Source organism: Stomoxys calcitrans, chromosome 1, assembly GCF_963082655.1.
Source record: "Stomoxys calcitrans chromosome 1, idStoCalc2.1, whole genome shotgun sequence".
Lineage (NCBI taxonomy): Eukaryota > Metazoa > Arthropoda > Insecta > Diptera > Muscidae > Stomoxys > Stomoxys calcitrans.
The window spans coordinates 53,598,254-53,619,076 of NC_081552.1; the positions used below are offsets into that span (position 1 = coordinate 53,598,254).

Here is a 20,823-nt window from a genome sequence, read left to right on the forward strand (position 1 = left end):
GCCGAACCAAGCACATACCTGCTTTTTTTAATTTTAAATTTTAATATGTTTGCCTATATAATTTTTTTTTGCTTTGTTTTTGATATCTTAATTTTAGTTTTATTTTTAATTTTTGCTTCTTATTATTTACTTTTTAAATTTATCTATTTTTTTCAATTTCTTACTTTTTATTTTATTCAATTTCGTACTTTTTTAATTTTTTTTCGTAATATTTATTTTTTTAATTAATTATTTTTCTAGTTTCCTTGATTTTTCTACATATTTCTTTTAATATTCAAACTTTTAATTTTTTTGTTTTCTACATTTTTACAATTCTAATTGTATATATTTTTCGCAATTTAAATTTTCTATTTATTTTTTTATTGATATTATTTTCATTTTAGTTTGATTTTTTTTTAAGTTAAGTTTTTAAATTTTGTTTTTATACTTTACCAATGTTTTAAATTTTTGTTTTGTTTTTTTTTTTTTTCATAAACTCGTTTTTATTTAAAATTTTTTATTTTCTTTCATAATTTTCCATAGACTGAAGCTTTCATATTCGTAATTTAATAAAATATGGCCTTAAAGTTTACTTTTAAAACACGCTTGTTTGCGATCGCTAGCTCTCACTGGCAGTTTGGAAAAAGTAAAAAGAGTTTTGTGGGGCATTTCGTTTGAAAGAAGACAAATGAAAAGTAGGTAACGCATGCGCAACAGAGCTCGGCTTACTTACAAACAAACAAACACGCAAGGAATTTCTAGTTTATTATATATTTCTCTTTCAATTTCACTTTATTAAAAAGCAGAGGAAGAAGAAGAAGAAGAAAAGGCGAAACACAAAATAAACAACAAAACCAGTCTAGCAAAAAAGCACGTGAATATTTGTGGTGGGTCGGGTGTTGGGCGTTTAGTTGCCTGCCTGGTCTCTCTGATCAAACAACACTTAGTTCTGGTGTCTTTTGCTTATTTTTGTTGTTTTTTTTTTTTTACTCTTTACACACTTACGTGCATTGTGATAGTTGACATTGCCTTTTAATATGCTTTTTAATATCGGTAATTCCTCAGCCATTTTGTTGTGTTATGTTGTGTTTTGATTTGTATTGAAAAACAAAAAATTGGTTTCTCACTTTTTTTAAAACATCAAAATGCTGTTTTAGGAATTTTCAAAAAATTTCGTTTGGCACAATTTCACTTTTTTGATTTTTTTTTTTTTTTAATTTTTCAATTTTAAAGACATTTCTATATATTTTTTTTTTAATAATTTTTCTTGGGCTAATATTCCAGGTACAATTTTTGTTAAAGATCTTTCTTTGCTTTTAATGTAAATATATTTCAGGAACTTTAAATTTCTTTGATATACATTTTTTTATTTGCTTAAAAAATAACAACTTTTATGGTTGGTCTTGTTGTTATGGTTTTTTCTTTACTTTGTATAAATTAAATTGATTTTCTTTTTGGTTTAAATGTAGCGCGTAATCCTCTGGGTGTAAACGAAATTGTAGTAGCAGCTTTTCTTAAAACATTAACTTTATAAAATAATCTTTGGATTCACAATTTTTTCTATACATTTGCAAAATCTTGTTACTTTGCCGTGTTATTTTCATATTTGACTTTTGTTTGCACAAAATTTCAGATTTCTTATTCTTTCTTCTGAATAAAATATTTCAAAATATTCTTTTTAATGTAGCTTTCTATAACATGTTGTCGTAGTAATTTTGCTATGTTTTCATTTATTGGTTGTTATGCCTTTTTTTTATATTTTAATTTATGTTTTGTATATACTTTTGTTTTTTCTTCTTTCTTTTTTATTATTATTATAAATAATTCAGTTTGTTTTCTTTGCGTTTTTATTTTTTTATATTTATTTTTATTCTCTATTATTCACTTCTCAACATGACAAAACTCGACAAGGTCTCGAACGCGACTAACTGTAAAAATCTTTAACATGTTACGAATATACCCAAAAAGGTACAACATGTGTGTATAGAGCACAAACAGCAAAGGCAAGCAAATGTATACAAACTTTGTGTTAATGCTCCCTACTCTTCCCCAAAGAGGCACACACAGCTAACCCAAGCACGATAGCACAAAGAGAGCATTCTAAGTAAGCACATTTTTTTTGTTCTGTATGGTTTAAGAGTAGGGCAATGGTTGCTCTTGCTCTTTATGTGTTTAATCTTCTCGGAGTTCTCTTTGTGTTGTTGCTGAATCTCTTTGTTATTGGTTTTATGAGAGTATAAATTAGAAAGCTTCTTTGTTGTGTCTGGTTTCTGGCCCCAAAGGTAAATGCTCTTTTGAAGAGTTCATTGCTTTTACAGAAGTATTGTAAGAGAGAGGGCTTTTATGCGCCTAGTACGGTTGTGGTAAAAGGTATTTTACTCTTAAATCTCATTAGCTCTTTTAGGCTGGTAACAAAGCCAGCCGAAATCTTCAAATCCAATCTTTTGTAAAAATTTTGTTTTCTTTAAATAATAAAAAAAAAAATATTTTAATTTGAAAATGTTTTTAAATAAACTTCAAATTTTTTATTACTGTAATTTTTAATGAATGAAAATATCGAAATAAATATACACGCGGGGCTGAACATACCTAAATTTGCTCAGTTTTTTTGTGGTTTATTTTGTAGAAAATAAATCGTTGAATGAAGACGGCTTTGGGAATTTTTTAATATTTATTATTATGATTTTTGTTTATTTTTCCTTTTGTTTTTGTTTTCTATTATTTTAATTTGGAAATCTCTTGCACACATGAATGGTTTCAAAATAGTCTTAAAACTTTTGTACTACTAAAGCCTTTACAGTTAATGATATCAATTTGCCTCTTTAATAAAATATTTTTAAATATTTATGTAAGAAATATTTTGCACACAGAGATATCGTAATATAAGCAGATTTTGGTTTTGAGTCATAAAAACCCTTCTAATATATGATATCAATTATTGTCGTTTTATTATAAGACTTTTCATTGAAGTGGTTATTTTAAGTCATATTTTTTAGTTCAAATAAAAAAAATAACGTTTGCACACAAAGATCAACTTAAGATACTCTTAAAGCATATTGAGCACCAACATTTCTAAAGTTTACCAAATTTCCATATCAATTCGTTTTTCCTCTTTTAAGTAAAAAAAAAATTTAAGTTTTTGTACAAATAACCAACTCGTGAAATGACCAACTTGTGAAATTATTAACAATATAATAACATGTCGATTCAAGTGATGAAGGGAAAGTGAAATCTAGAATAAATCATTACTATAGTGAATTAATATTTTTATTATTTTTTCCTTTTCGTTTCTTTGATTAATTTTTTTAATTATGCTTTTCGCTTATTATGTTTTTTTTTACAATTTCATTTATTTTATTATTTTTGTATATTTTTTTAATATCTAATCGTTTTTTTATTTTCATTTTCAAATATTTATAAATAACATTTTTAATTTTTTATTTTTTTAAAATATAGTTTTTTATATATTTTAAATATCGTTTAAAATTTAAATTCATTTATTTTTTTTCTCTATTTATTTTCAATTTTTGTGTTTTTTTATTTTATTTTTTTGTACTTTTTTTATTTATTTTTCTATATGTTTTTTGATTTTTGTTAATACTTTTGTTATTGATTATATTTATTTAAATTTATTTTTTATTTTTTTTATTATTATAATAACAAACTTTTCTATTTCGTTTTTAGCTTTTCCATTTGATTTTTTGTTTTGCTGTAATTTGGCTTGCCGGTAAATTTTATATTCTCTTTACAGCTTTCATTCTCTTCCAAACAATGCATACCTTACATAAAAAAATCTACTCTTAAATGTTTCTCTTTTTCAATGAAAAGCTTTGCACAACTCCCTTAAATATTTCACTTGTGTTGCAATAAGCAAAGTTTTAGCTTTTACCTTAAGTTTCTAAACTTTTCACCTCTGCTGAAATGCAACTCAACACCACACCACAAGCATAAGGTGAATATTTTAAGCTTAACAAAGTTTTGGTTTTGGAAAGAAAAGCTTTTTGAACTTGTCAATAAATAAATTAAAGGGTTAAGCAAAAAAACAAAAAAAAAAAACGTTTAGAATTTTAATGATTTTTTTGCTATTTGGCAATTATGCAAAGAATACAATAAATAGTTTTGTTTCATGAAATGCTAATTGAAAAAAAAACAAACGCCTTGAACTTAACAATGAACGTTATGCTATTGAAGCTGCTCATAGTTTTATATGTGTGTGGGTGTATGTGTTTGAATGTATGGTTTCTATATTATATGTTTAAATAATTGACACTAAAGTACTGACGCATTTTGTTAATTATCTAAGCAAAAAACAGAATCACCATTTAGCATTTATGTTAGCAACGTCCTTTTTCGGTATTTGTGCATTTAAGTAGAACGAGGGCAAAGTTTGATGTCGTTACGCTTGCCTTGGGTTCAATGACTCTCGCCAATGGGGATTGAATTGAATTGAATTTAAAACAATTAGAGAAATATATAAATGAATTAAAAGCACAAACACACACACAAAAGTCGTTTGCAAATAAAAAAAAAATTCATTTGCAAATAGCCTACAAGAAAAAATTTGATTTTTCTGTACCAAATAATTGGGGAAGAAAATTGCATTGAACAATAGCTTGTTTTTTTTAAGTCGTAACTTAAATGTCAAGGTAATTACTGCTTAGAGTTATGATTAATTACTCTCATACATATGACATATGTATGGCCTAATTTCATTACTTTGTCTTTTGGGACAAACTTGTATTTTTCAAATTAATCATTTTAGTTTACAAAAAAATACCCAATGTTAATATTGCACAAAAATTAAGCAAAAATCCTATACATACGCATTCATTTATACATGTAAAGAAATTTGAGATCATAGTCATCCATGAAAATGAGAAATATTAATTTACATTTTATAAAACCCTCTAAGAAAAAAACACAACAACAAAATACCGTTAACATATTAACATACAATGGAAATTGGTTCACATGTGTATGTGTGAACTTTAATGTCTTGTATTTCACAAAAAAAAAAAAATCCCAAATGACTGCCACCTATCCAGCGAGCATAAGTTACGACGTAAAAATACACCCAGACCTTATAATAAAAAAAAAAATGAATATCTGGTCAATGAACCAGAAGGTAATGAGGCCAACAAAAGCCACATTGAAATCCAACAGTCACCAACCAATGGCTATCTTACAACCCAAATAGGTATAAACAAATCCCCAACACACTGACGTGTATTAATTATAGATAAAAAAAAATTATAGCAATAAAAGAAAAGAAAACCAAAAACAATAAAGCATAAACAATGCTTATGTTGAAAGCTGGGCAGACAATGACAAAAGTTTACGCCATACGCCAAGGGAGAATATTGAAAAAGTAAAACAAAAGAGTTTCAAAGACAAAGAAATGAGGGGACGATTTTTGAAAAACAAAAATTTCAAGAAATTTTAAAAAGTTTTTCTCATAAAAAATGATTTTCACACATATCAAAAATCCTAAGATGGTGTAAAAACAAATTCAGTGTTGAGTTTAAGGAGTTTTTTTTTCAGTTTTCACTATCAAGTCATTTTTTTTTTATTTGAGAGCCTTTATTAAAAGATTAATCAATTGCACACATGAATGATTTTAAGTTATTCTCAAAGCGAATACGGCACAGTCTCTAATATCAATTCGTTTCTTTATATTAAACGTCCATGAACTTAAATGGCAATGAAAATATATTCTTTTACATATTTGTTTAAAAACAAAAAAACACTCTTGCACACATAAAGAATTCCAAAATATGTTTAAAGCCAGTGCAGTCCTGAGTTGTAATACGACTTTCACTCCATATTATCAATTTGTTTGTTGATATTGCAAATCTTTTGATTTGAAAGAAACTTTTAGGAAACCCAATTTTACAGTTTTGATTAAAAAATCATTTGCACACATAAAAACCCTTAATATACTCTCAAAACTCATCTAGGCCTGAGAAGAATATGCAGTATTAAGTTTTAATTGGTTTCTTTTTATTTTGCAAATGCAAATTTTGCCCTTAACATTCCACTAAGGAACAGGGGCAAACTTCTCACATATCAATGAGAGCAGTCGGATTCAAGTTTTTAAGCTCAATGATAACTCACGCGCATTGTAATTTTTTTTTGATTGAACACATATTCCTATAACATTTTTTACCCCTTTTTGGTGTTTTTCTAATGTGCCAACGTACTTCTGTCCTCTAGTGTAGCACTGTGTCATAATTTGAAGCCACATTTTTTGTATATGTTAATTGCTGCTTAGAGCTGGCTAGTGGCTGTATGGTTGGTTAATGATGCTCGAAAGTAAAAGTGAAAGTTTTTTTTTTTGGCTAGAGGTTTTTGAACGCAATACTTTCTTGTGAGTGTGTAAGGTGTGCATTGAGGTGAATTGTAAAAAAAAAATAGTCTGTTTCACAGATTTTTGCATGGTCTGAAACGTGTCTCATCAATTTTCTTTTTTTTACCATAGTTATAATTGTTTTATACGCTAAGCATGTTTGGCATGTCTAAAAAACATTGATTATTGTTGATCAAAATGTCATTGACTTGGAAATTTCTTTTTCTTATCTTCTTTCTTTCTTTTCATATAATTTCACTTTCACTTATTTAAGCTTGCCATGGTTGCGAAGCTACACAACAAAATTACCCGCAGCCAAATTATGTGACTGGGCTGTTGAGAAGCGTGTTTTTTGTTGTTTTTGGGTGATTTTATTGTAACCTGAATTTTTGGTACCTACCTCACTGTGATGTGATGGTGTTACACAAAAATAACACAATACATAGCAATAAAGAAACCAATGCATGAAAACCTTAAGAAATCACAAAAACTTTCCCAGCTTTCTTTGGCATGAATTGAATTTCCAAAGGGGGGAAAAAAAACAAACCCCATTAACAATTGAAGTCCACTTAAATATAACAACCCAAGCTGGGATGTCAATGACCCTGGTGGGTATTATAGCGAAGAAATTTATGGAAATTTCTTCATACACCTAGGCGTAAACATGCTGAAGTTTTTTTCCTTTTACTTTGGGCATAGCTCAAGCTCATTGCAAGCTATTATATATGGTTACTAAAAAAGTACAAAGCCTTTATTTGTATGTTTATGACTTGGACACATAGAAATGATTTGAATAATGCGCAAATAGTTTAATCAGAGAAATTGTGGGGGCTTTTAGCTTTGATAAATTAAATTGGGGTTTTTATGTTTTTAAGAGAAATTGAATTGTTTGTAGGGATTTAATAAATCCAAATGTAGCATATAATGAAGTTATTAAAAAAAATTAATTTTTGCTTTTCGAATAGCTTTCCGTGGCAAGCGTTATGGACTGCACACATGGAAATTTCTTAATTCGCCCAAAACTAGATTTACCCTGTATTGCACACAAGTTTTCCAACTCCTTCTATCAATTCGTTTTTTGATTTAATGGCAAACATTAAAAATATCTATGAAATTAATATTATTTATACGTGCGAAGAACAAAAAAAAAAGTTAATTTTAAACCTTGTTCAGAATTGATATAGAAAATGTGTAGGGCAAATCGCGTTAGAGCTCAACAATAGCAACAAAAGATTTTAGATTGTCTTGTGTGTGCATAAAACACTCTAAAAAAGATATGATTTTTGTCACTTAAAATTACTTTTTTAATGACAACCAAAATTAGTTTTCATCGCTTATAATTATCTTAAATATTTTATAACTTTTGAATTTGTATAATTAAAAGCCATTTAAAGCACCTATTTGTTGCTTGCCTATCTAAATTATTACTGTGTTTTTTTTTTTCATTTAAAAAAAAATCAGCTCTAGAAAAAACTAATTTCAAATTCTTGCTACAGGCATAATCCAAGGTAAAATCTCGTTACATTCACAAAAAACAAACAAAAAATGCTCTGTTTACCTCGTCTCTCCTCTCCTTTGAGGCAAACATAATGCAAAATGCATTCGAAATTGAATCGAGTACGAAAACAACAACAACAACAACTAAAACAAAATTCAGAGGCATTTGTCAAGAAACAAATACGCCAAAGAGAGCCTGGTAAACAGCCAATGCTCTTGTTGCAATGCAATTCGTCAAACTGACGCATTGGCCTCATGGCCGCTTATTTGTTTGTTCGTTCAAAGCTGGTCTGTCAGTCAGTCAGTTGGTTTGGCATCAACGCCAAAGTGGCAGACAGTGAGTGTGTTCACTTGAAAATCGCAAGTTGAGTGACCGTGCATGACCCACATACAAGTCTTTGCACTCTTGCGACAAAGGCGCACAAACACATTCACACACACACACACACACACACACACCACATGCACTAAAGCACTCATACAGATAAATGCAGCTGCTTACGACTGAGTATAGTTATGACTATCTTAATGGTGGCTACAAAATTGCATTGGCTGAGCAGACGAACAAGACGTTGGCGTCGTCATTAACGTTGTGCTCGTTGCTGTTTCCACGAAATAAACGAACGACCACCACAATGCTAGGCGAGTTTGTATGTGTGTTGATAAGTGTGCGACTTGTTAAGTGTGAACACCCTCCTCCCCCATAGCCAATTGCAATGGGCAATGCAATGAAATGCAATCCAATGCTGCCTTTATGGCAACGAAATGAAACGAGGCTAAATATGCATATGCGATTGTATGTTAGCGTCTATGTGTGTGCATGGCTGTGCTAGTCCCCCAAACAAACAGACAAACGACACTCATTTGCAAAAAAGAGCAATGAACGGCATTCAGCACAATTTTTCAAGACGTTTTTGTCGTTGGCAAAGCTTTTGTTGTTGTTGCGCTTGCAGCAAAAGTGCATAGTTTTTTCTTTTTGTAGCTGTTAGTTTTTTCTCAACACTGGTCATGTGTGCACGTCATTCACACAGCAGCGGCTGCTGCAAAACGATGCAAAACTCTCAGGCTCTCGGTAACGAGTTTTAACGCGAAGGCAAACCAAATGATGCGAAAGCATTAAGCGCCAAATTTGCAACGAAATGCTTCGTAACACTTCGTATGCCATCGTTGTTACACATTTATGCAATCGTTTGTTAGGGGCATTCATGGATGTGTGTGTGTGTGTGTGTGTGTGTGTGTGCTAGCACTTGAAACCTTCGAGAAAATTTCTAAAAGTCGTTGAACTTTTTCAATGCAATTTTCAATCCTAACAAACACACAAATTCTAGAGCAATGCAACGTGATAACAGCCATAAAACCACTCAAGTCTACCGAGAGAGAATATAAGTGAAGAGCCCCAACAACAGAGAGAGGGAGAGCACGAGAGAGTCTCCACAAATGCCATAGTAGTGTAGGTTAGGGTACTACGAAATGAGTTAAAAAAGACTGGTTTTGGAGGCATTGAAAAATGAAAGTGTTTTACAAAAATTGAGTGAAACTCTCTCTCCAACAAATAGTCACTCAAAACCTCGGCGCTACACTGAGAGAGAGAGAGAGAGAGAGAAAGAGTGGGATATAGAGCCATTAAGTTTTGATGAGAGCTAATGGCCGTTTTTCTTTCTTTCTTTGCCTGACTTGTATGACTGAACTGTCTTGGCTTTTTGGTTTGCTATCGTTTCAGCCAAAAGGTAAATGAACTTTTTGAAGGTTCACTTAACATAGTAAAGCAAAAACACCACCACCACTATTAACAACAACAACTACAACACTTGTTTTATAATATTGTGGGGTTGTGTATATAAGCGAATGAGTGAGCGCCATCAGCCAAAGCCAAGTCAACATACAAAATAAACTTGTTATTACGTTAATATCTCAGGCATGAGGTGTTTAATAATAATTTTATTTTTGTTTTTGTTTTTCTTTCTTTCTTTTTTGGACAAACTTGGTTTTGGTTTGCTTGTTTGTGGCCAAAACTGAACAAAATTTCACCAAACCAGCCAGCAGCCAAAAGGCCTTAACTATAGCGTCTTATTTTCATTGTTATTTCATGGCAGAGTACTAACAATTTACGTAACCATAATAATAGTGCAAGCAAACACGTAAACAGTATTTATTTTCGTTAACAAAAAAAAATCATATATTGTATATTAAGTAAACCGTGTAATAACAATGAATTCCATCGAGGGGTAGGGGTTTTAGCCCGGAAGGCTTGCGAAAGCTAAGACATTTGTTGAGCAACACAGGGAACTCAACAAACCAGGGGCAAAAGAAAGTTTGCTGCCAACGAAATTAAAATAGCTAATTGCAAAGAAACTAATTAAAAGAAAAAATTGCAATGCATTTTGTATTCAATGAGGGGGAGGTCTCTCCAAAAAGAAAGTTTACAGCTCAGGTTAAATAACAATTTTTGTCAATCTATTGAAAGGTATGTAAACTAAAGTTATTAATTGCTTGCACACATAGAAGTCTTAGGAAACGGTTAAAACAAGAGTTCACAGAGTTTGAAAGGAAGCAAAACTAATGCTCTATCAATTTATTTCTTTGAAAAAACAAGATAATAAACAAATACCGTATGAATTCAGATAACGTATACGCACAGATGGCTTTAAAAAGAAAAGTGTTTTTAATTAGCACAAAAGAATTGATATGGAAAAAATATTTATTTTCCTAGAATGTGGATAGATACTGCCAAAACTTGAATTATCAAATATTTATGTGTGCATTAAACAACAAAATAAATAAAAGTGAGTTTATTTTCGAAGCTAAAACTTTGTTGAAACATATCTAAAAAATTGTGTTTCTAACCAAAACCATATGTTAATCTTTGTTTTCTGCATGTATTTTGCTCCTTTCTCTTGTTGGTGAGTTATTTAATATGCAAGTTCCAAAAAGTTAATTTGTACAAGAAGCTAAAATTAAGTTTGATTTAAGCATTTCTTAACAATTGTCTTTTTCACCAAACCTTATGTTAATCTCATTTGTTTTCATGTCTTTTCTCCTTTCTTTTTTAGGGGAATTATTCGATATGCAAGTTCTCGAAAATTCTATTGAACATTTTTTTTTATATTCTTTTGTCGGTGTTTTTTTTTTTTTTTGTTCAATGAACTGGAGACACTTTGTTTATTTTGTTTGTGATGACGATGATTGGTGCTGACTATGAATGACTGCTGTATGCTTGTATGTCAATTTGCTCTCATTAGAAACGTTTTGTATGATGAAATGACGAGACGGGTAAAAATGTTCGCAGATAGCCTATTAGAGCATGATTTAGGTATGCATTTATGTTTGTGTAAATGTCAGTATTTTCAGTAGAGGCCGATGTGGACGTTGTTTTGTTATATGGATTGTGCTGTTAATGCGTAGCCTCCATATATTCATTATATATGTGTTATTGAGTGTGTGCGTTGTGTTGTATTTTTTTTTTTTGTTTTTTATTATACAACAATCATTGATATTACTAGAGTGCTCTTGCTGACTGACTAGCCAGCTATTGCTGCTGCCAAAGTGTTTGCTGCCTTGCCTTGCTTGCTTGCTAGGCTACGCTGCTTTTGTATATTCAGATAGCTAGATTTGTCTACAAGGGGAGGCAGCATTAGGAGCAGCAGCAGCAGCATTTTCAGTTTTGAAAATGTACGTAATATATTTGTAATTGACCTGAATAAAGTTCAAATAACTCGTAGTCGTCGCCGTCGTCGTAGTTGTAGTTGTCGACAATAGCACTTTACTTTTGTGCCGCACATAGGTTGAGAGATGTACGAGTGTACACACACACACACACACACAAAAGAATTTACCATTAATCTATATGGTATGTAGAGTAGTATCTGTGTGTACTTGAATAGTTGGTTCGATGGAGGGAGGTCTGTTGTATGCATGATTCAATGTTCAAATATACAAAGCGTAATTTTTATTTTTCAATTAGAAGAAAAAAAAAATGAATGGTGAAAAACATTTGCTCCAAGCAAAGGTAAAAATATTAAAATCCTTGGAATCATGGCATTTGTGACAAAGCAGTGTGGTTTTTCATCTTTTAGAGACTTAAAAGAATAGAGGGAGGAATGCAGGGTTTTAGCTAATATTCTAAGTAGGCATTTTATATTGGCTGTATTTATATTCTTAATATAAACAGACAATATGGAGCATAGTTTCCGAAGATGTCAAATTTACAGTTCTATCAATTAGTTTGTTTCTGTAAAGTCTGAATTTATTCCCTAATATTTGCCGCATCCTGGTAAAATACTTTGTCGAACTATTTTCTTAGCTTACAATCCTTGCACACACGAAGAGTTCTGACTCTAGATGAAGCAGAGACTCCCAGAAAGCTTTTGTTATTGTTCTATCAATTAATTTCTTTTTTTTTTTTTAAAAACATTGATTAATGTATTTACATTTGAATTAAAATAACTCATACGCATGTATTATTGCTTTTGATAATGATTGTTAAAAAACGCTAAGGAATTGATATTGATAAACTGTGAGACAAAGTTGATTACCGATAAAAGGTAGAGATACAAAACCATTTATGTATGCAAATTAAAAAAAAAACAATATTTGTAATGATTTTGACACAGTTTTTAAAAATAGTTGTTATTGCACACATGTTTAAACTTAAGCATTATTGAAAGCAGATTTATTTCGGGGAATACAGAAAATTCTGAGAATTTTCATATCAATTCAATGCACAATTCCAATTCCACGCATAATGTTAATGAAAAGTAAATATGCTGTCAAAACTTTTACAGAATTGGTTTTGAAAAACCTTATCATATACTTCAAACCACACATACATGGCATAGCAATAATAATTTGAAAAAAAAAAAAAATCTAGCTTCCTTGTTTTTTTCCTAAAAAAGTTTTTAAGTTATTAACATTCAAATACTTGCCATTGTTTTTATTTAGCTCAAAACTCTACTATTTCAACCTCGTTTGACCTCGCGCCATTTCTTATGCTTGAAAAAAAAAACAAAAATCCCAAATGAAACCTCCAAATTATGAAATAAACTAAAATGAATTTTACCAAAACCGCCGTTATGATATCAAACAGAGTTAAATGTTTTCTATTTATTCAATGATTTTATTTGTATGTGCATATTTTTCGAGCCATCATAAATTACTCATAATTTGTCTTGTTTAACGGCAAGTGATGAGGCCCCCTCCCCCCAAAATAGGCAGACAGGCAAATAACACCCCAACATTTCTCTGTGGCGCTCTGCTGGCTATATGTTTCTCTTTCGATTTGACGCACTGACAGTGTGACTGACAAACAGACTGTTGATGTTTATTGATGGCTGTGTTTGTGTGCTTGCTGATTGTGACCTAGTTTCAGTTTTAACGAACGTCAGACAAGCGGTCAATGAACTTCACATTTCTGTTGAAGCTCGTGTACTCGCACTAAGGCGCACACACACACGCAACCACAGACACACTTTTGCGCCAGCCAACCCCTCGCTGTTGTTCGCTCATTGCTTCTCCAGTCCTCATGAGGAAAAGTGAAACGAATGAAACAACCAAATACTTAAGCGCTACAAATGCCATAACCCTCGAACATATGTATTTGTGTGCTACTACTACGACGCTGTCACTGAAAAATAGGCATTCGGAGAAATTTTTGTTTTGAGGTTTGGGGGCGGGTGTGAAAGAGGGCCACAAAACTGGGGGCCATCATAAAATAGCAGCCTCTACTTTTTTTCGGTGACTATGAACACGCATTGAATGAAAAACATACTAAGAAGAAATTTTGTTCAGTTCAAAGCACAATCACACTTAAGTACCCATACACACACACACACACACACTGTGTAACAAACACATGGACCTTAGCATGCATAGAGAGAAAAAAAGTATTTCAATTTCGTTTTCATTTTCATGCTTGTTCATTTATTATGTTATCATCATCTTTGGTTTCTTGTTTTTGGATTTTTACGAAATTTTACTTAAATGTTTTTTGTTTTGTTACAACAATTTACCGATTTTGTTTGTTTGTATGTGTTCAATGTGGCAATGTTTGGAGCTTACTTTTGCATGGTTCAAACCATTGCGATATGAAATGAAAAAGAAAGTAGCTGAAATTGTGTTGTTGTTTTTTCTTTCTTTCTTTCTTTTGTGCAATGCCAAAAGAAAGTGAAAGTTTTCTGTTTTTTATTTTGCTTCATTTTTTCCCTTGTTGCTGTTAAGAAATAATATTTATTGTTTTTTTTGTGTTTCTTTGGTTATAGTGAATTTTGTTAAAAATATTACTAGTTATTTATAAATAAACATGTATGTAGGTCAAATATGGCCAAGAAAGTTTAAATAGACAATTGTGTGAAAAACAAGATTCGGTGATATGTTTGCTTACTGCATTTCAAACAAAATTGACAAAAAAAACGAAAGAAATTATAATGATGAGAAAGTGTAAGAGACAATTAGAAAGAAAAAGTTTAGCTAAAGAGTGTTATGAACATTTTAATATAAACTTTTGGAGTAAAACGTTTTTTTTTTTTTTCATTTTATTCAGATAATGCAACTTGAAGCCATCCAGTGGCAAATTCAAACAAATTACAATGAAAGTAAGAAAAAGTGATGGTAGGGTTTAAAGAAATTTTAAAATATTTTTCAAGTCTATAACATAAACTGAAGCATGCAACGGAAGATTTTTCTAATTAATATCAAAATACAAGAAAAAAATAGTTTAAAATTGATTTGAATAAAATTGAAATATTTTATGTTTATGCAATTTATTTTCGTTTTTTCTTCTTATGAAAGTATAAAAGTTAAAAGTAGAGGTATTACAGATTTTTATTCATTGAATTTGTTTAGATGTTTAAGTTCATGCCATTGTTTGCACACGAAATTGAATCATACAAATGCGAAAAAAAGATATATCAAAGATTATTCTGAGGCATTTGGATTTGAACTTTATTGTGGATTTCTAAGATGCTTGTTTTTGTTCCACAGAGTGCAAAGAAAACTAGCCAAGTAGAAAATGCTTTGCAATTATGGCTTGCATTTTAAAAACTGTATGAAACCAACAAGCATTTTTAATATTTTTCATTGCAGCACCAATTCCCTTGAAGATTTATAAGGACCTGCTTTTAGTTTGTGATTTAACAAACTTCACCATTGAAAAAAGTAAATTGAAATAAAAAGAAAAAACCTAAACAAAATCAAGCGTTAAGACAGAAAATTGCTAGATCTGCAGTAAACTTCCCCAAATTCCTTTTCGATTTGAAAAGGTAAATTTAAATGGTATTAAAAATCTAATCAAAAATCTAACCATAGAGAAAATTTGGTTGAAGTCTAAAAAAAAGGTGCCCCCAAAAAACCGCCCAAGGTTTCAGAAATATGCCAACTTTGACTTTTTGTGAATTTCCTTCAATTTCCATGTTTTCTCCTACCTACCACCCCACAGAAATTTCATTATGGCAGTTCAAAAAAATTTTTTTTTTCCTCAAGTTTGTATACGCTTTTCATCAAGACCTTGTATTCATTGTGTGAGCCATCAAACCAGTGAGAAAATTAAAAAAAAAACATTCATCTATACTACTCTACATGCAAACATTCCTACAAAAATAATGTTTTATTTTAAGTTTCCTTGAAAGATAATAAAAGAAATAAGCACATGGCCAGTTTTATATAAAAACACAGCTACGGCATCAGCAACAGCAACAGCAACAACTAAAAACGCCACAAACAGATAAACTGTTATTGTGTGCATAGTAGGTGAGGTGGTAGGCATATAACGGTGAGGACGGGGCCAAGAGTATAGGTAGAGCAATGAATAAACACAAAATTTACTTTCATTTTTCATTTCTTCGCTGTTGGCGTTAGCAGTATACAAACACGCGCACACACAAACACACACACACACACACACACTAAGAGCAAGCAGTAATACTCACTCGCATACAACTTTCCACACAAACGAGTCGGAGAAAAAGTCAATGAACTTATCAACGTCGTCGTTTTGAACGATGATACAACACACAAGTTTACTCATACACCATAAGCACCAACAGAGGTGGCATAAAGGAAGAGCCAAGGGTTGTGTGTGTGTGGGGGGGGGGGGGGAAACGCTCAGGCAAGTTAGGCAATCTATGGCCAACCTCTCTCTCGTTCTCTGCCTCAGCCAAGTGAAGACACTAAAACTCATTCCTCTTCCCAAAACAACATTGCTACCCATTTGGTATGGGTACAAGCATGTTTGCTTATGTTTTTGTGCTTTCTTTTGGTATTTCTTACAATTTATAACAGTTTCCTGTTTAGACATCACGTAGTCTATCTACATTAGTGTATGTGTGTGTGTGTCAGACTGAATGTGTGTTATTAAGTAATATTGTTGGTTGTTATGTATTGCAGCTATGCAATGTGTCGAAAAAATAGGTTTTTGTTTAGCTTCTTAAACTTTTTTAAAAAAAAAACAATTTTTTTTTTCAAATGAAATCAATTGGCATGTGATGGGGAGGGGGTGATTCCCAAAACGATGCCTCGTTTTTGGCACTTGAATTTGAAGGCCTCTCATTCTTATCGTAATTGTTGCTTTTTTGCTCTCAAGGGAAATTCTTACAGCAGAGCATTGTGTTGTTCCACTTGTATGGTATACAAGACCATGCATATTATTATGATGGGCAGCAGCAGAAATGGTGGCCGACTATGGACTGAGTCGAAAAAAAAAAAAAACATCATTCAGCCTGCAAAAATGTAGGTTAAGTGCGTTCATTCAACTTTTGGCACCAATTCATAATAAAGAGCCCGCCACACCATAGCACACCACGTACACCAACCACTAGACAGCCAGCCATTCAGGCAAGCAGCAGAGCATGCAGGGTCGTTCTACAAAAACATTTTTGTTTATTTTGTGCGGGTGTTTATTTAACAGAACCTCAACGACAACGACAATGACTGCACATCCAAGCAACCACAATATAGCAGTGACTTAAAAAAAAATTTGCTTAAACAATTATGTCGTACCCAAAACAACAGAACCGCGAACCCAAAAACTTGAACTAAATAAATAAATGTGGTTCTGCTTTGCTGGCTTATCGCTGCCGCCGTCTGCGGTTTGCCAAGAAACTGTCATAAACTTCTTTCTCAAGAAGCCAAGCAGCCGCTTATGGCTCTGAATCACTCTCATTGTTCTTGTGAAAGATTCCCGCAAGAAATGAATTCTGCCATTGGTTTACGTACAAAGCCAGCAACACTGGACAAACCAGCTCATGCTTACCTCTTTTTGGACAGGTTAATGAACTTGGCACTTGTTTGTCATCAAAAAGGTAAATAAGAGACTGTGTGGTTGTTTCACGGTATTCTTTATTTTTTTTTTTTTTTTTTTTGGCAAACTTACGCGAAAAGACTTTGCAAATTCCCCCAACACCTTAAAAAAGAACTAATGGAGGTCATTGAACTCTTTGTAGTTAAATAAAAAGTTTACAGAAAACTCCCAAAGTATACCGTTAACATGGGATGCGTTTTATTTAGATAAAACTAAGGCGGGTGGGGCAAAAAGGTCAATTATGTGATTTTCGAGGGAAAAGAAAGACAATTTGAAAATGGAAGAAAACTCTTTCAACATTCGATTGAAACTTCACCAGGGTTATGGTTCGATTTTACATTTTGTCCAATCCATGGTATATACGATTTCCGTCATCTAAACTGAAATGAACTAAGATCTTTAACTATCTATGCACCTTTATAAGTCGATTCGTTTAGCTACAATATATTCCATTTATGTCCCAAAGTAAAAAAGAAAAAACTTCATAATCCAAATTTTATAACCGTATCTAATATCTCAAGCCAATTCCTCTATCCTAAGCTATATAAAACCGACTCTGTCTAAGGAAAATTTCGAAGATAAGTTGCATACTTCACTAGTATCTGCAGTCAACCTTTCTCCAGTTGTATGTAAATTTCTTTTTGGCACCCAATCATTTTTTCCTTCTACCTTATTATTGAAATTTAATTTGATTTTGAACTTACCATCACGACTCATGCCGACGGCAATGCATTTTTTCAGGCGACAATATTGGCAACGATTGCGGTTAATGCGCAATATGCTGCATTGTTGATTTTTTGTACAGGGGCGATATTGTATCTTTTGTTGTATAGAGCGACGGAAAAAGCCCTGAAAGTAGAGAAAATAGAATAAATTAGAAACTCATGTAAAAGAAGTGTTTTAGATCCAAAGAGAAATGTATGTATGACCAAGGCATGATAGACAATTTGGAATAGCAACAAATATCGAATTGAAATTGAATACTTTGTAGCACATTTCTATATATTTTGACTTGTGTGTGTTCCCCCTTTGCCACCTACTTTGTCATTTCTTTGCTCCTTATTCCCTCCAACATCTCCACTCCCCGTTTCTTCCTCTTGCTCCATCTTAATATCCTTCTTAAATATGGCATCGTTGTTTTCAATTAAATCGGTGGCACTGACATTAGCAGCATGATTCGCATGATGCTTGCCAGTTTCTAAATTTTCATCGAATTTCTGACACAAATAATTCAAGGTAGTTTGTTCCTCCTCTTTTTGATCATCATCACAACCAGAATCATCCATGTCATGCTGATGACAATTCGGACAATCACAAAATTCACCAATGTCTGCACCCAAATGGGCATGATGCGATGGTATGACGAGTTGGTCATCATCACTAATATCGCGTTGCTGCTGTTGCAGTTGCTGTGGAGTGCAGGTGCAACCGTTGCTTAGGGAATGTGTGCTGGATGTATTGCTGATGAGTGATGAATTGCTGTCAGAGCTATCACGTCTTTGCTGTTGTTGCTGCTGCTGCTGCTGTTGTTGATAGTTCTGTTGTTGTTGTTGCAGCAAAATGGCAATTTCTTTGTGGGTTTGTTCGGCGAGGTTTAATTCTTTTGTGTTGTAATTAACAATTGAGGCATTCATTACTAATGAGGTGTTGCTGTTAATGGTGTTGGTGTTGGTGTTGCTGATGGTGATGTTCATCGATTTGTCTTTATCATTTTGGGCTAAATTATCACATAATTGTTCAGATCTCTTCTTGGTTACGTTTGCGCCAACACAATCTGCCTCTTCCTGCAGCTGTTGCTGACGTTCGCTAGCAATATCATTATCCGCAACCTCTTTGGGCTGATACTGTTGCTGCTGCTCTTTTTGCTTCAATTCGCGGGCATAGCGTATTTTCTTCCAAGGACATTGTTGCGGCTCATAGACATTGTCGTTGCTTGTCTTCTTGGTGGTAGGCTCCACGCCGCCGCCAAGGTGGTTAGCGTTTTCCACTGGTTTCAAGGGACTGGGTGGTTGCTGGGGCTTCTGTGGTTCCTCCAAATGTTGCTGCGGCGTATGTGTGTGGTGTTGTTCCTGAGATGGAATATTTTGTGGCTGCTGAATTGTACTAGAATTGTGATTGTAAATATGTAAGGTTGTCTTTATAATGTTGCTACTATCACTTGCAGCTGAATTGGCCAATGACAGAGTTGACGATGGTGATGTTGTTGTTGATGATGTTGTTAATGCAGGTAATACTAATAAATGTTGTTTCAAAGTGCTTAAAAGTTCACTCGGAGATGCTGTTGTTGTTGTTGTTGATGATGATGATGATGATGATGATGATAAGGAAGATTGATTGGTGTTGTTACTGGTGGTGGTGGTGGTTGTGTTGATGTTAGTGGTATTGGTTGCGACGACGGAGGTGGAGGAGGTTGTTGAGTTAGTTTTCAGTCTTTTTGGTTGTGCCAATTGTTGAGCTAACGTTTGATGTTGTTGCATTTGCAACTGCTTGGGCTTCTGTTGTGGCGGTTGTTCCACATAGATTATTTGTTGTTGCTGCTGCTGCTGCGGCTGCTGCTGCTGTTGAGGTATAACAATGTGTTGCTGAAATCTCGGCGTTTGCATTTGCTGTTGTTGCACCACAGGACTAGTAGTTTGTGTCATTGATGTTTGCTGCTGACCACTCGGGCTTGACTTCTTGCTTAGAGGTGCCGATTCCAGCAGTCTTACCAAAGAGGCATGTTGTTTCTTCAGTTGTTGGCTTTTGTTCGTTGTTAACTTTTGTTGCTGTTGCATTTGTTGTTGCTGTTGCTGTTGCTGCTGCTGCTGTTGATTATGAGGCGCCAGTAAATTAGCGGGCATTTGATACTGTTGCTGAGTATTATTTGCCAAGGCTGCTGCCGCCGCAGGAGTGGCCAATACCACAATAGTGGTCATTTGTTGCTGGGGCGCTGACTGCTGTGTGTGATGTTGCAGCTGCTGTTGTTGGCCCGGATTGCCAACTATGGCTGTCTGTGAGCCTGCTGTTGTTGCTAAAAATTGCCCATTGTTCAAAGCTCTGACCTCCAACTGTTGGGGCCCTTGCTGTTGGTAGCTGGTCAGCTGTGGTGCATGCAGGTGATGGTGATGATGATGATGGTGATGTTCGGTTATGGCCACCGCCGAGGTGGATAATTCTTGCATAGCACACACCATTTTTCTTATAATTTTATTTCTTTTCTCTTAGGAATTTACTTTAAAATTTTACAATTTCTTCTTTTCTTTTTGGTTAAAATGACACTTGGATTTTTTTTTTCAGTAAGAAAAATCTTAATTTTTCTTTACTTCTTTTACTAAAATTTGCTATTAAGGAACATTTTCAAGTTTGCGCGCTTTAACGCTTAGTATAAGGCGCAAAAATTCGTTATTATTTCCATTGGCCAAATTTTTGTGGTGGCTTTTGGTTTTGGTAAAACTAGACAACTTTTTTCTTCTAAATGAAGCCCGTTTGTTGTTTTACGTTGTTCAATTGAGGGCGTTAAATCAATTTGAAGCCCTTTTTGCGGAAAGGGTATTCCGTTTAAGGTCTCTAGGCCTTTACTGGTTTGTTTTGTATTTCTCTTTTATTATTTTAATGCATATAAATATTTTTTTTTTATGTAAAAGGCCATTTAGAAAAATAGCGCAAAAATCTGATATTTTTTTCTCCGACAACGACGCGTTTTATATGGTTATTTGTTGTTGCTTGCTTGTTA

The 20,823-nt window shown here is 32.9% G+C and overlaps 1 protein-coding gene across 8 annotated transcripts in view; it reads right to left on the bottom strand.

Moving 5' to 3' along the window:
- Nucleotides 1-20,823, bottom strand: part of LOC106090298 (ecdysone-induced protein 75B, isoforms C/D) — a 456,620-nt gene that overhangs the window by 18,275 nt on the left and 417,522 nt on the right. For 6 of the 8 annotated variants that reach the window (XM_059361197.1, XM_059361198.1, XM_059361199.1 and 3 more), the window contains one exon: nucleotides 17,816-17,960. In XM_059361197.1, the coding sequence (XP_059217180.1) occupies nucleotides 17,816-17,960 (145 nt within the window). Of the gene's footprint in view, nucleotides 1-984; nucleotides 1,892-17,815; nucleotides 17,961-18,151; nucleotides 20,666-20,823 lie in introns of those variants that run through there. The other 2 variants (XM_013256450.2, XM_013256452.2) reach the window with 2 other exon arrangements.